The sequence below is a fragment of the Mirounga leonina genome, unplaced genomic scaffold (assembly GCF_011800145.1).
Source record: "Mirounga leonina isolate KUSES-001 unplaced genomic scaffold, KU_Mleo_1.0 Mir_91, whole genome shotgun sequence".
NCBI lineage: Eukaryota > Metazoa > Chordata > Mammalia > Carnivora > Phocidae > Mirounga > Mirounga leonina.
In genome coordinates this window covers 6,779,439-6,793,801 of record NW_023270839.1, presented here as the reverse complement: position 1 = coordinate 6,793,801, position 14,363 = coordinate 6,779,439, and the positions used below count along the sequence as shown (strand labels likewise).

The 14,363-nt window shown below is 49.0% G+C and overlaps 2 protein-coding genes across 3 annotated transcripts; one reads left to right on the top strand and one right to left on the bottom strand.

The window, feature by feature from the left end:
• The first annotated feature begins 276 nt into the window (after nt 1–276).
• Nucleotides 277–6,638, top strand: GMPR2 (guanosine monophosphate reductase 2). Of its 2 annotated transcripts, XM_034994366.1 has the most exons (10): nt 277–437; nt 825–944; nt 1,081–1,200; nt 3,465–3,548; nt 3,698–3,871; nt 4,608–4,689; nt 4,778–4,884; nt 5,073–5,115; nt 5,696–5,855; nt 6,064–6,638. In XM_034994366.1, the coding sequence occupies exons 2-10, from the start codon at nt 858–860 to the stop codon at nt 6,251–6,253; spliced, it is 1,047 nt and encodes a 348-aa protein (XP_034850257.1). In that variant the 5' UTR covers nt 277–437; nt 825–857; the 3' UTR covers nt 6,254–6,638. The 2 variants fall into 2 exon arrangements, with proteins under 2 accessions (XP_034850257.1, XP_034850258.1); XM_034994367.1 differs by lacking the exons at nt 277–437; nt 825–944 and adding an exon at nt 1,768–1,981 and having other exon boundaries at nt 1,118–1,200.
• Nucleotides 6,639–7,131: 493 nt separating this feature from the next.
• TINF2 (TERF1 interacting nuclear factor 2) lies at nt 7,132–10,269 on the bottom strand. The gene is given in 10 exon segments (XM_034994365.1): nt 7,132–7,707; nt 7,710–7,803; nt 7,934–8,025; nt 8,130–8,197; nt 8,287–8,749; nt 8,910–9,006; nt 9,092–9,199; nt 9,282–9,383; nt 9,505–9,609; nt 9,748–10,269. Coding segments are annotated over 10 exon segments (1,443 nt in total). The 5' UTR covers nt 9,940–10,269; the 3' UTR covers nt 7,132–7,585.
• Between the last annotated feature and the right edge of the window lie 4,094 nt (nt 10,270–14,363).

The window sequence follows — 14,363 nt, the reverse complement described above, 5'->3', positions numbered from 1 at the left end:
CACGGGGTTCCCGAAAGGCTCAGGAATGCTCCCGCGTTTCGTTTTGGTGGCGTCGTAAATAAAAAGAAGGCGGCGGTTTAGTTACAGCGGAGATGACGCCTCCGCGATTCTTAGAGTCCCTAGCGAGCCGGGGCTTGGAAAGCAGGGTCGGAACGAACTACTTCTCCCATCATGCCAGGGGACAGCTCCGCGCATTCCACCCTGGGAGTCGTAGTCTTCCGCCCCTCGGATCCAACTGCAACCTCGGTGTGTGAACTCTGTTACCCAGAAGGCCTCGCACGGCCGCTGCCGAAACTGGGATTTTCCGTTTATCCTTTTTCGCCCGCAATTGGCGGAACCTCTTGGTGTGGCCCACAAGGCTCAGCGGGGCTGCACGAGGCTAGTTGCTAAGCAAGGGTGACGGTAGTCAACTGCCACCTGGGCCACGGCGACAGGAAGTGAGTACCGCTATTCTGGAAACTAGTTGTGGGAATCTCCCCCATTCCTCCTCACCCCCAAATCAGCCTTACTTACCCCAAATTGCTCTTTGCAAGGGTGGGAGAAGGAAGAGTAGTGAGGTTAAGGAATACACATTTTGGGGGTCATTCATGACTCCAGTCCAGTTCTTCTCCCCATCAGATAGTACCTGGGATGGAGATACTACGGGTCATTGCAACCATAGGACGGATCGGAGGACAGTCTTCAGTGACCATGCCTCAGCCAATGCCCGACCTTCCATAATTTAAGCAAGGCCAGAGATGAGCCATGCCTTTCCTGTAACAGGGCATTAAGGCCTACGGGGGGATCGGTTCAGATCCCGCCACCTGACTTTTTCTACCTTCCAGCTTTCGGTTTGTTGCTACCCGAAGGTCCCCGCCATGCCTCATATCGACAGTGACATCAAACTGGACTTCAAGGATGTCTTGTTGAGGCCCAAACGCAGTACCCTTAAATCTCGAAGTGAGGTGAGCCTACTTTCCTATTTCTACTTTCTTGACCCCAAGCTCCTGGTGGGGCAGGACTGAGGGATTTCTGGTTCTTGTCCTCATTCAGTACTCATTTATTTGATGAATGAAATGCTTTTTCCTGTTCGTATCTCAGGTGGAGCTCACAAGATCCTTTTCATTTCGGAACTCAAAGCAGATGTACACTGGGATCCCCATCATTGCTGCCAATATGGATACTGTGGGCACCTTTGAGATGGCCAAGGTTATCTGTAAGGTAGGATTTCCCTTATGCAGGTTCCTCACTGGTGACCACTTATGTGGGCTGACTGCAGAGGTAATTTGCATCACCACCCCCCCCCCCCCAGGTCAGCTGCCTGGCAAGTTAACAGTCAGGATGTTCCAATTTACCATTTTATCCATTTTCTCCAATACTAATGCCCTTTATCTGGTAAGTTCAAAGGCACATCTGAATTAGTAAGATTCAAAACTAAATTTTACCCCATGTTTCTGATAAACGTAACTTTCCCTTTTCTCCTGTCCAGCAGTTTACATACCGTGCCAACTTTTCCCACCTCCCAGGTCATCCCCTCCAAATCACATTCATCCCTCCAGTTACACCATTGTTCAGGACACTAAATATCCACTGTTTTAGTCTAGAAACTAAATATAGTTGGAGCATTCAAAAATTCCTACCTAGGAAGAGAAGCAGCTTACTAATTTTCTTTCATGTCTGCTACCCTTTTTTTATTTTTATTTTTTTGACCTTCCTCTTCTTTAAGTCCTAGGTTTCTGGGAGTTTCTGGGATGTGCCCAAAATGGAATGTGTTTTTCTTATGCACAGGTTATTGTTCACTTTGAAAACAGAACATGCTGCTCCTGTCAGTAATATTACCCTGCCTCTATACTTGTAGCTGAGAAGGTAGTTACTCTGGGCACTCAAAGAACATATGCATTCTTCTGGTTAATCCATGTAGCCCTGGTTGATGGATTCTGCTGCTGCTTGTGGCTCTGTTAGCCTTAAAGACTTCATCTCCCTTTCTCTTCTTTCAATTGCTGTAAGTCTTTGTGGAATGTCTGTTGTCAACTTCTCTAAGGTTGATAGTTAAACAGTTTTAGTACTTTATTGCTGTTGCCATTCACTAACTGCTTAGGAATCTTCTTGTTGCCCACTGTCCACCTGCTCTGCCCAGTAGAGTTAAGGAATAGTGAATCTGACTTTAGCATTAACAAACATGCTAGAATAGTGGCCCTTGTGGGGACTGTCTTAATGCTTTATGTTGAGACTGGTTTTTCAGTACTGCTGATGAGTGCTAAAGAGATCAGATTTTAGAGACAGAGCCAAGTTTCACAGTAATAATAAAGTTGAATACAAGCATCTTTTTCTAGATCTCTAGCTTGGTATGTAATTGGATGTGCTTATCACATCACACTATACCAGTATATCTCCAAGGTCTACTGACCTCATGGAATGATTTTTGTGTATTAGCACACTGATGGCAGAGTGTTGCTGAGGAAGTAGAACTCAATACCAGCTTTAGCTAGGTAGTGTTGATGAGTGAGTATAGCAATAGCACCTCCTTACTGCTGGCTGATACAGGCCTTCTTTGGATTTCTTGTCACTTGCAAGATTTGGGCTGTCTCCGTCAACTGCTCTCTTGTCTATTTGCATGTCTGCACTTTCAAAGCAGCAGCACTGTGGCGCCCGGCTGGCTCAGTCAGTGGAACACCGGACTCTCGATCTCGGGGTTGTGAGTTCAAGCCCCACGTTGGGTGTAGAGATTAAAGTCTTTTAAAAAATAAAATAAAATAAAAATAAGGCACAAGCACCAGCATTCACACCGGCCTCTGAGTGCCTTTCTCAAAGTATTGGGATATTGTTTTGCAATTTGTTGACCTATAGAATACAAGTCTGATGAGTTCACTGTATCCTTGAACTTGGTTGACTGAAACAGATGGAAGGAAATGGACTTTTTAGGTTGGTCTGTGTCTCCAAAAAATCTGTCCTTTACTACAGTGGAGATGGAGAAAGAATGGGGTAGCACCTTATTGGCTCCATTAAGACCTTGCCTTTTGTGAGCATTGAGACTCACTGAATTATTGCTGGTAAATGGACCAGAAGATACCCAAAAATAGGTTAGTTCAGTACTAGGCTACCGTAGGGGGAGGGGCTGAGTCAGTGCAGGCAGATATTGGCTCTGTCCAGCCTCTTCATGGCTCTTTCTTGTCTGCTGCTTGTCCCACTGCACCAACAGCTTGTCTTTGTCACCTGTAGGTGCTGATTGGTGAAATCCAATCCGAATGACTTTGTACTTTGGTTGCAGTGTTGGACAAGCACTGGCTTATGGGAAAAAGCCCTACTGGTATTTGTAGGGAGAATAATGGTTACGTTAAAATCCCAGCCCAACCAGTGGTTTCTTCAAGTTGTTTTCCAAAGTTCAGTCCTTTTCTCCCTCAGATAGAATACTATAAATGTCTGTTTCTAGCAAAAGAGACGCTTGTAAAGTTCTCTTCTTTTTGATGGCTTTTTCTTCTCCCCAGTTCTCCCTCTTCACAGCTGTTCATAAACACTACAGCCTCCAGCAGTGGAAAGAGTTTGCTAGCCAGAATCCTGAGTGTCTTGAGGTAATGCTGGTCCTCCCCTGATCCCTTCCTTATCCCAGTTTTCCAGGTATCTCTTTTTGGCTTCCTGGGAACCAACCCTCACCTTCCCAGCCCCGCTGGCTGCTCACTGGGTCATTTGTGACATGCCAGTGGCCCTGTCTCTCTCACAGCATGTGGCTGCCAGCTCAGGCACAGGCTCTTCAGACTTTGAACAGCTGGAGCAGATCCTGGAAGCGATTCCCCAGGTGAAATATATATGCCTGGATGTGGCAAATGGCTACTCGGAACACTTTGTTGAGTTTGTAAAGGATGTGCGGAAGCGCTTCCCCAAGCACACCATTATGGTATGTTTCCAGTACCCTGTAGTTGGTACGTTCCTCTTCCTTCCACTCTTTCCAGACACTCCATTTTATGACGTCAGTTGATTTCTCCTCTGCTGATTTTCCTAGTCCACTGAATCTTGTCACTAGGTGATAATCCATGGTTCCATGCTTAAAATGTTCAGATTGGTTAGTGCAGTTACCTCTGTCCCTTGATACATGCCTTGTACATACCTACGGTATATATTCATCTGCCCACTGAAGTGGACATGCACTAGAATCATATTAGAGGGGTTGCGTGAAAGAGTTTTATTTTTTTTTTACAAGCTTAGGGGAGTGATGGCAAGGCCTCATTTTCTCTACAGCATCAAGGGGTCTCTCTGTACTGTCCATTGGAAGTAAATACAGATGGATATTTAGCTTACATGACCACATCTCCCCCTTTCCCTGAAGCCAGAGATTTTATGACGTAACAGCTTAATGACAGGATGTTTGGATCTCTTGGCAAGGACGGGAAGATAAATCTGTAAATCAGCTCTGGCCTTGGTCCAACTGGACCCCAGCTTTACCCTAGCGCAACAGTGATACTGGCCACGAACCCCCTTACCTCAGCTTGGGAAGTAGAGTCCTTGCCCAGTAGAGGAAACCTAGGTACCCTTCTTTGTAATAACACTGGAAGGTCACGGTCCAGGCATGCTGTGTATGAGAGCATGCAACCTCCTCTCGTTTCCGACCCTAAAAGTGCCATTTTGTGCCTCAGGCAGGGAATGTGGTAACAGGAGAGATGGTGGAAGAGCTGATCCTCTCTGGGGCTGACATCATCAAAGTGGGAATTGGACCAGGTAAGCTGCTTCCCTGGGGGCCATGGGCTACCTCTCCACTGGCAAATGCCTGTGGAGCACTTCACTGTTCTCGTTACATTCTTCTCAGGCTCCGTGTGCACCACCCGGAAGAAAACTGGAGTGGGGTACCCACAGCTCAGTGCAGTGATGGAGTGTGCAGATGCTGCTCATGGCCTCAAAGGCCACATCATCTCAGTAAGGCCCAAGGGCAGGGTAGGGCATGAGGCTGCCAAACATCTGTGTTTTCTGCTGGGTGTGGAGACTGTGGTAGCAGTGGATCAGGACTCCTGGGTTCCTGTCAGCTTTGAGGTGGGCCGTGGGGACATCGCTCAGAGTGCTTGGGCAATCCATGTTCTCTCTTCATAGTGCTCCTTACTTTGCAGGATGGAGGCTGCAGCTGTCCTGGGGATGTGGCCAAGGCTTTCGGTAAGGATGTTGGGAGAGCATGGAGGGAGGGTCCTGTAGAAGAGGATAAGTCACCTCTCAGGGTCAAGGATCAGGCTTGGAAAGGCTGAGAAAGCCATTCAAATTCTTTCACAATATGAACTAGTGACCCTGAAGCTGTGGTTGTCACCTGGGGCAAGCCAGCAAGAGAAATCCTGAGACTCTGATATGGACTGCCCAAGGGCAGGCCACGGCCACCTGTAGTATCCCCCGGACTGTGGGACTACAGTTAGAAACTTTTGCCCTTGGGACACTTGGAGTGAGTCTTGTTTAACTGCACACAATGAAAAGAAATGACCAGAAGATGGCAAAAGCAGCAAAAAACGAGAGCAGGCAGGGAATCTCCAGATGCTCTTTTTAAATTCTTGGGGAAATCAAGCCCACTGAGTAGAGGCCAGAGCAGAGCAGGCCTGTGTGGGTTGTGGGTCAGCTAGGGAACAAAACCAGGAAGATGTTAGACTCATTGTCAGGACTGAGAATTTGACGTGAGTTGCTTCTCAGGGTGGGTATGTGGGGACCTGGGCCAAATTCACTTCTTTCCCCCGCTTGTGGATGCTGGCAGGGGCAGGAGCTGACTTTGTGATGCTGGGTGGCATGCTGGCTGGGCACAGTGAGTCAGGTGGTGAGCTCATCGAGAGGGATGGCAGGAAGTACAAGCTCTTCTATGGGATGAGTTCTGAAATGGCCATGAAGAAGTATGCCGGGGGCGTGGCTGAGTACAGGTATGTGCAGAGGTCCAGGAGCCGAGGGTTCCTGGAAAGCGTGACTAAGTAGGGTGGTGGCAGAACTCCTGGCTGCTGGGAGGTGCATGGTACAGTTCTCGGAGGAACAGTGGTGAGCTTGGGGCTCAATGCCATAGAGCAGGGGAGAGCCATCACTGGGCTTAAGGAACCCAAAAGGAAAAGGTAAGAAAGTTTTTCCTCCTCAAAGGGCCTCAGAGGGAAAGACAGCGGAGGTGCCCTTTAAAGGGGATGTGGAGCATACCATCCGAGACATCCTTGGAGGCATCCGCTCCACATGTACCTACGTGGGAGCAGCTAAACTGAAGGAACTGAGCCGGAGAACCACCTTCATCCGGGTCACCCAGCAGGTGAATCCAATCTTCAGTAATGACAGCTAGACCTGAGCAGCTATGCCTTCTCAAGGCTCTAGCACCCAGGCGCAGGGTCCCTCAGGTGGGCTCCTCAGCCATCCCAGCTACTCTGGCTATTTCTTAATCATTTCCTGTTGCCTCACTCCTGAGGGCGCCTGCAGTAATTCTGTACTCTACACACAAAATGCCCAGGGCACTCACTGGGGAGCAAGCAAAGGCAGGCAGGCTGAGAAAATGAAGTCAGACAGTCAAAAGTGAATCTGGGGATCCAGCATCCTGAAGATTATTAAAAGGAAAAGATGTTGATTCCTACCTAAGTATTTAATGGCCTTGGTCTGGAAGAGTGAGGCTCTTGAAATCATGTTTTGTTAATGAGCTTCATTAAATAGGATCTTTGAATACCTAAAAAGCCCAAAAGTGTTGACATATTTTAAGTATCTCAATAAAGGGGCGCCTGGGTGGCTCAGTCGTTAAGTGTCTGCCTTCGGCTCGGGTCATGATTCCAGGTCCTGGGATCGAGCCCCGCATCGGGCTCCCTGCTCTGCGGGAAGCCTGCTCCTCCCTCTCCCACTCCCCCTGCTTGTGTCCCCTCTCTCGCTGTGTCTCTCTCTGTCAAATAAATAAATAAAATCTTAAAAAAAAAAAAAAAAAGAACACCTATTTAAAACCCTTCAAATGGGGGCACCTGGGTGGCTCAGTCGTTAAGCTTCAGCCTTCGGCTCAGGTCATGATCCCAGGGTCCTGGGATCGAGCCCCGCATCGGGCTCCCTGCTCGGCGGGGAGCCTGCTTCTCCCTCTCCCACTCCCCCTGCTTGTGTCCCCTCTCTCGCTGTGTCTCTCTGTCAAATAAATATATAAAATCTTAAAAAAAAAAAAAATCTCAATAAAGAGATCCCAAGGACTTAGAAGAGATTCTGGATCTTTCTGCACAAGGCTGGCACCTGGGTGCTGCTCCAGGGTAAGTGGCAGTAGAGTTGGCACTGACCCAGTAGAGCCAAGGACAGGAAATACTTTTTCCATGAAGTATCTCCATTCCAGTGCCACCACCCCCAGGCCACCCGATGGCATGAGAGTTTACAAAGTACAGTGTGCTGTCAGGACACACAGGTACTGTTAGCAAAGCGAAGGGAAATTTCCCTTCCAGGCTATCAGTCCTTCTTGGCACGTGTGAACACCATCTTCCAGGGGAAGTAAAAAGGCAAAGGGATTTCTCCGGCCCTGGTGAAGCCAGTTCTAAGGAATGACCTACACTGACTTGACAGAAGCCTTAATTCCCCTTCCTCACACCAAGGCAGTGTTTTAACAAATCCAAATTTTAATTAACAAGGATTACAAGGTAATTTTAGCAAGGTAGTCAGGTCACCCAAGCCCGGGCTTCTGCTTTATTCCCACTAAACTGTAGAGCTGAGGAAGGAGACAGGCAGAGTGCAGAGGGAATCTCAGTCCTAAGTGTCTAGACCTCTCTCTACAGTCACGGGAGGGACAGACATGGCACTGGGGCCAGAAGTGGGGAGGTATTCATAGAAGGTGGGGATCAAGGTGTCAAACTTTGTCTTCTGATAGTTTTCCAGAGACTCCTGCAGAGAAGGGAGCAGGGAGATGCTATCATCCTCTCATTCCCTGAGCCCTCCATATTCTGGAGCATGTGGGTTTCTCTGTCTTGTTCTGCTCAGCCCCTCCCCCAGCTTTCTGTTCCTTCCTACTCACCCTTCCTTCCTTCTGGCCATTTTCTTCATCATCAGAGTCCAAAACCAAGTCGCCTATGGTAATGACAGAGCTGCACAGAGATGGAGGACACACTGCAGGAAGGAAACCAGAGTCAAAGTACCCTTCTAGGCAAACAGGCCCTCAAGAGACCCCGTGAGAGGAGGCTGTCTGACCCAGTCTGACTCAGAATACTTACATGGCTTCCTGGCTTTAGGAGGGGATAATGACAGTCTCAGGGGGTCCATGGGGCAAACCAGGCAATTCCTGCATTGGGAGCAAGCAAAAAAAATAAGGTGAGGGGAAAGCAGGCAAAGAATGTGCTGCTAGTAGGGAGAAGCAACTGTTCCACTCACTCTTCTTGCTCTGAAGCAAACACCTCAACTGGGTTCTCCTTCAGAGCCCTTCCCCCCAGGGTCTGGGATGGACTCTTTGACTTTCCAGTGGAAGGTGCTCTCGTGCCCCCAGCACCTGCTGGATCTGCCATGTCTGTCCCATGTTCTTCCCTGTTCTCAGGCTCAGATAGGACTTGGGTTGGTGAACCCAGATTTCTAAAGGGGAACAGCATGACTGTGGGGCGCTCCTTATGGCCTCCCTTAGTGGATGCCCATCGGGACTGGATTCTTCGCCGGCCTAGAGGGGCCAGATTGAAGTGGTGGCCAGCCGTAGGTTCTGGGTGCTTCCTTAAGGCTGGTCCCTGAGGTAGGTGTGGGCCAGGCCTAGCATTTGGCAAAGGATCATGAAGTGCTAGTTTTGGTTGCTGAGGAGGATTCTGCTCTGTGGGCTCTGTCACGCTCGCTGAATCAGGAACGGAGCACTCTGAAAAAGAAAATGCAGCTCCTCAGAACAGACAGAAACACAACTCAGTCTGGTTTCTTACGGCTCAGGTCCATGTAACCCTTCCAATAGCCCATCTCAAAAGGTCTCAGGCCAAACAATCCACCCCCAAGTTCCTAGTTCTCCCAGATGGTCCTCGTACCTGGAAGTGGCCACCCCATGTCCACACCATACTGGCTCAAGACAAAAGAAGAAGTGATAGAAACTCCAGGCTGCATCCAACTCAGCACATCCTGAAGCTGCGGGCACAGGGAGAGAGGCATGAAGACCACAGTCCTTGATACAGCCATCCCCCACTCTGCCCTTATTTTGTCCCAACAAAACCTGCTGTGTCTGCAGTGCAGGCAGGGCTTTTTCTAGCTGACACAAGTATTCAAAAAACAACTTTTCCATGGCAGCCAGAAAGGGTTCCCCATACTCTTGTTCAAGTTCCTGCAGGGAGGTAGAAAGGCAGGTGAGAAGAGGACTAGGGAAATGTTAGCCACATAATAGCTTCCAAGCCAGCCAGTCTCACCTGCAGCCTGGAAGCCAAGTCCACTGGGGCCTCTCCTAGTTGCATCACCTGTTGGCAAAAGGTCTCCTGTGCCTCCGAGACCTTCCTCAGATCCTGCTTTGTCTGTTGAGAGCAGGAAAAGCAGACAATTTAGGGTCACCAGGACCCAGTGGCCGGAAGGAGAATCAACTTTGTGGCACCCAGTATTAACTGGGGTATAGGGCTTGTTCCAGGGATTACTCACAGCTTTGGGGTCCCGCACTGCAGGTCCAGACTCTGGGAAATGGTGATGCAGGGCATTCAGAACCTGGGCCCACGGCCGGCCCTGCAGGATCAACTCCACCACTACCTGTAAAGGGTACTAAACTCGCAATCTCCACTTTGGGGCAAGCTGCCCTTTTCCAATGAGTCCCAACCCCAAGCAGTCGGCCCTCGGCCCTCGCATCCCTCCCCTTTCCCGTCTTCCAGCTCCTACTGGCTCCAATACCTTGGCCTTTAGGCCCATACATAGGCGTTCGTGGTGGCGGAAGCGAACTAAACCAGGGGCAGCAGCGCGCAATGATCGCAGAAAGTCTAATACTCGCGGAAAATGCTCCACGCAGCGTCCCCGCACGACTTGCCAGCTGGCGGCGGCGGCGAAGCGCAGAGCCGCGGGACCGGCCCCCGGGGGCGTGGCCATGGCCGCGGGCTCCGCCCCGGGGGCAGGCCCTCTGGGTTCCTTCCTCCACGGCGAGGCTTCTCGACTCCTCCTAGGGGCGAAGCTTCCGGCGGCTTTCAGTGGCTGCGCTGTTTCGGGCTGCGCCGGATACTTCGCGATGCGATCTTTTCCATAGGCCACCGGAATCCTGGGGGTCTTCAACTCGGGCTGGAGCCTGACTGGAGAAGCTGGCCAGCTCCAATGGCACCAGGTTCTCTGTTTTCCACACCGCCGCCCCCTCAAGCCCGAGGGCTACCCCGCTTCCGGCTCTGCGGCCAGTTTCCCTGCCCCGGAAAAGGGCGGTAATGGAGAACCAATGGGCTACCGGGCAGGGAGACGTGACGTCGTGTCATAAGGCCACGCCCCAACAGATCGGGTGTCTCTCCCGCCCCGCTCCCTCCGCCCAATAGCCCTGGGGCGACGGAAACTGCTGAGCGGGACTCTCGGGGCCCCCGCCTGTCTTCGCGGAGCCTACAAAGTCACGTCCTTCTCTAAGGCTGGACTTACTTGCCTGGAAAGCGAGGATCATGCCCTTCCCTTCCCCCATCGTCTGCGCCACTGATGTACGATTCCTTACTTAATCCAAGCCTCGAAGCGGCCCCTGCAAAAGCTTGCCCGGCGGCACGCCTGCTTCCAGTAAGAATTCAAGTGTCCCTTTTTAGAAACAGTAGAGGGCGCCCGCCTTTAAAAAATAAATACAAAGTTTGAAAAGCTACGTCAGGTGGTTAACTTGGTTTTCTCAGAATGATGAGACTGTAGGTAATATTTTGTGCTTTTCGGTGTTCGATATCTTTTTTTTTTTTTTTTGTATCCTGTAGTTTTAAAATAAATAAAAAATAAGTTTCCCTTTTCGGATTTCTGTCGCGTGCTTACTCCAGCCAGCCCCCAGATGTGATTGACTGACTTGTCTCCTTGTCACCCTTCCTGGTATCTCTTCTTAATTTCATCACCAAGTACAGAGCCTGGCACACTGTATATTCTTTAAATGTCGGTTGAATGAATTACCTTTCCTGACTACCTTACAGGGATATAGTGGAACTACCCTTGTTTCGGACCACCTCCCTTCCTAGAGGTAGCGCCCCCAGGATCCCTCCTTGACTCACCCAAGATGAGTCTTCTCGGGGGATCCACAGGGACTGCTGGACTGAAAACTGGAAGTTACCTTCCCTTACAAGTTCTGCTCTTCCTCCTGGGCTCTGTATTTCTGTGCAGGGTGCCTCTCCTCACCTGTGAGTGAGAAACCCAGACCACAGCCCTTAACTCAGTCCTCCCTCCTCTCCACATCTAATTGTCACCAAGTCTAATCAGTTCTACTTCCTATGGAACCTTGTTCCAACCCACCCCATTTTCATTCTCACTGTCTCTATGCTATTTCAGGTGTTCCTGTCTCTCACCCTCCCCACCTCCAGCCCAACTCCTTTCTAATTTCTTTACCACATTGCTTTCATCATGAATCTCGTGAAATGCAAAACTGATCATGTCATTCCTAACTGAAAGCTCTCTCTTACTTTCAAAAGAAAGCCCAAACTCCGAAATAGGGCAAAAAGATTTTTAATCTGGTCAAGCTTTTCTTCATCCATATTCCTTGCCACTCTGCATGTATGCACCTAGATGCCAGACCTCAGCAAACGGGTTTCATTTTCCAAATACACTGTGTTGTCTTACATTTCTGTGCCTCGCACATACTAGATGATTCCTCTGTCCTCCTTGCCTCTCGGACTTGACTCTTTCTCATCTTTTGTGGTTCATCTGATAACCACCTCCATGAAGCTCATCAGAGTTCTCTTCTTGGGGTCCTCAGTACATCTTTTTATCACCACCTCTGTCGCAGAACCTATCTTGTAAGGTGGTTGCAAGAATTAAATAAATTAGTAACTTTAAAGCACTTGGTACAGTGCCTGGCTCATAGTAAGTACTACATATGTGTTGTATTTTCAATGTCTACGTGTCTGTCACCCCACTGGGCAGGAGCCTCTGGAAGGAAGAGCTGGTTCCTTTCTTGTATGTGCAGCACCTTGTTCATGTGTTTACAGCTAATACAACCAGCCCCCTTTTTAGTCTTCTTTTATGGCCTTAGGAGCCCCTTGTCTTCTTAAATTCAAAGGTTCAAGAAGACAAGTGGTCAGAGCTCAGAACTTTGGCCATGTAGTCTCATGGCCACTGCTGGCACAAGAAGGGTGTTGGGAGGGAGAACATGGGAAAAATACAGCTGAGAAGAAAAATAGAAGGTGGTTGTCCTCAATCCTTACTGTGCACAGGAGTCCACCGCTTAGCAAGCTTGTTAAAACACACTTTTTAGCCTCTGCTCCGGGGATTCTGGTTCGTGAGGTCTATGCTGGTGCCCAGAAATCTGTATTATTAACATCTCAGATGATTCTAATGTGTCTAGAGACTACGCTTGAAGAACCCTGGGGTAAGGGAACAGTTTCAGTCAAACCAAAACCAAATCCTCCAAGTCACCCAAAGGAAAATTTCCACATAGAAGAGAACTATACAGAGGGTATTGATTTTGTGTCTTTGAGCATCACCTTCCCCTGCAGTTTCCTCTCTCTGGTGAGGGACCCCTGTCCCTGTGGATGGCACCCAATTGGTGCTGCTCCACAAACCTGAAACCTGGGGGTTCTCCTATTACTGCTTCTCTCCACCCTCCACCCAGCCACACCCATTCCTCCCCAAGTCCTGTGAACTTTATCTCCTAGATATTCCTCCAAGCTTTCCACTTCTGTCTCCACACCACTGCTCTGGTCCAAACTACCATCTCCAGCATAAATGACTACAACTGCCTTCCAATCTGTGTCTGCATCCACTCCAACCCTGCTCCAATCTAGTCTTGACACTATAGGTGGAGTAATCTGTTCAAAACACAATCTGGTCACATCATCTCCAATTCCTTAAAGCTTTCAAAGGTTCCCACTGCCCTAGGGCAGACAAAAATCCTTAATCTGGCCTATGAGGCCCCACAGGCATGGGTGGCCCTGTGCCCCTCAACTCCACCTCCTCCACTCTGCCCTTTGCTCTCTCTGCCTTAGCCACATCATCTTTGTCTTGTTTACTCTTCCACACTCCCTTCCACCACAGGATCTTTGCACAGGCTATTCCTTTTGTCTGCAGAGATCTCCCTTCCCTCTCTGCCTAGATATCCTCCAGGGTCACCTATTTAAGGGAAAGCTTTCCTAACCACCACCACCGGGCCAGGTCAGTGCCTTTACTGCATACTTCAGAGCTATTTACTCTATTTTATTTCATGCAGTTATTCTGTTTCTTTCTCAGACTGCAAGCTCCATAGGGTAAGAACTAGGCTGTCCTGTGCTCTGACACTTAGTCCATTGCTTGGCACACATCATTGACTATTTGTTAAATGGGTGAAGGAATGGGTCCATTAGCCACTGCCATGTCTGGACCCTGCCAGTCAGAGTTGCCTGTAAAATTCTGGTTCATCTGTGGACAAAAATTCTCTTTCCAGAAAAAACCTTAGAATAGCTGAAGGTGGCCATTATTTTTAAAAATAACTTTATTTAAAATAAAGTACAACCACTGTAGTCTTATCCATAAATCTGGGAAACATTTATAAGTCACATCTTATAAATTTTTGTTTTTATATTTGTAATTAACTCCATCTGGCTTATTATCAGGAAAATAAAATCTTCCTTTTGATATTTTTGCTTCTTCCAGAATTTTCCAAGCACTCCGTCCAAAAGGGCCAGCCTTTCAGCTTCCATGCTTATTTGGGGAGAACTTTGCTCTCCACAGGGTCTGTCATACTTCTTTCACCCATTCAGTGTCCTCTTAGAAAATCAACCACAGAGGGATGCCTGGGTGGCTCAGTTGGTTAAGCGACTGCCTTCGGCTCAGGTCATGATCCTGGAGTCCCTGGATCGAGTCCCGCATCGGGCTCCCTGCTCAGCAGGGAGTCTGCTTCTCCCTCTGACCCTCCCCCCTCTCATGTGCTCTCTCTCATTCTCTCTCTCTCAAATAAATAAATAAAATCTTTAAAAAAAAAGAAAAAAAAAGAAAATAAACCACAAAGGGATGCCTGGGTGGCTCAGTTGGTTAAGCCTCTGCCTTCGACTCAGGTCAGGATCCCGTGGGATCTCTGCTCAGTGGGGAGCCTGCTTCTCCCTCTGCCTGCTCTGCCTGCTGCTTCCTCTGCTTGTGCTCTCTCTCTCTCTAATAAATCAGTAAATAAATACAGTCTTTAAAGAAAGAAAATCAGGGGCGCCTGGGTGGCTCAGTTGGTTAAGCAACTGCCTTCGGCTCAGGTCATGATCCTGGAGTCCCGGGATTGAGTCCCGCATCGGGCTCCCTGCTTGGCAGGGAGTCTGCTTCGCCCTCTGACCCTATCCCCTCTCATGTGTTCTTTCTCTCTCATTCTCTCTCTCTCAAATAAATAAAATCTTAAAAAAAAA

Coding starts and splice junctions, on each gene's coding strand:
- GMPR2 (XM_034994366.1), top strand. CDS start 858: ATGCCTCATATCGACAGTGACATCAAACTGGACTTCAAGGATGTCTTG. Junction 1,201..3,464: donor TGGCCAAGGTTATCTGTAAG/GTAGGATTTCCC, acceptor TCTTCTCCCCAG/TTCTCCCTCTTCACAGCTGT. Junction 3,549..3,697: donor AGAATCCTGAGTGTCTTGAG/GTAATGCTGGTC, acceptor TCTCTCTCACAG/CATGTGGCTGCCAGCTCAGG.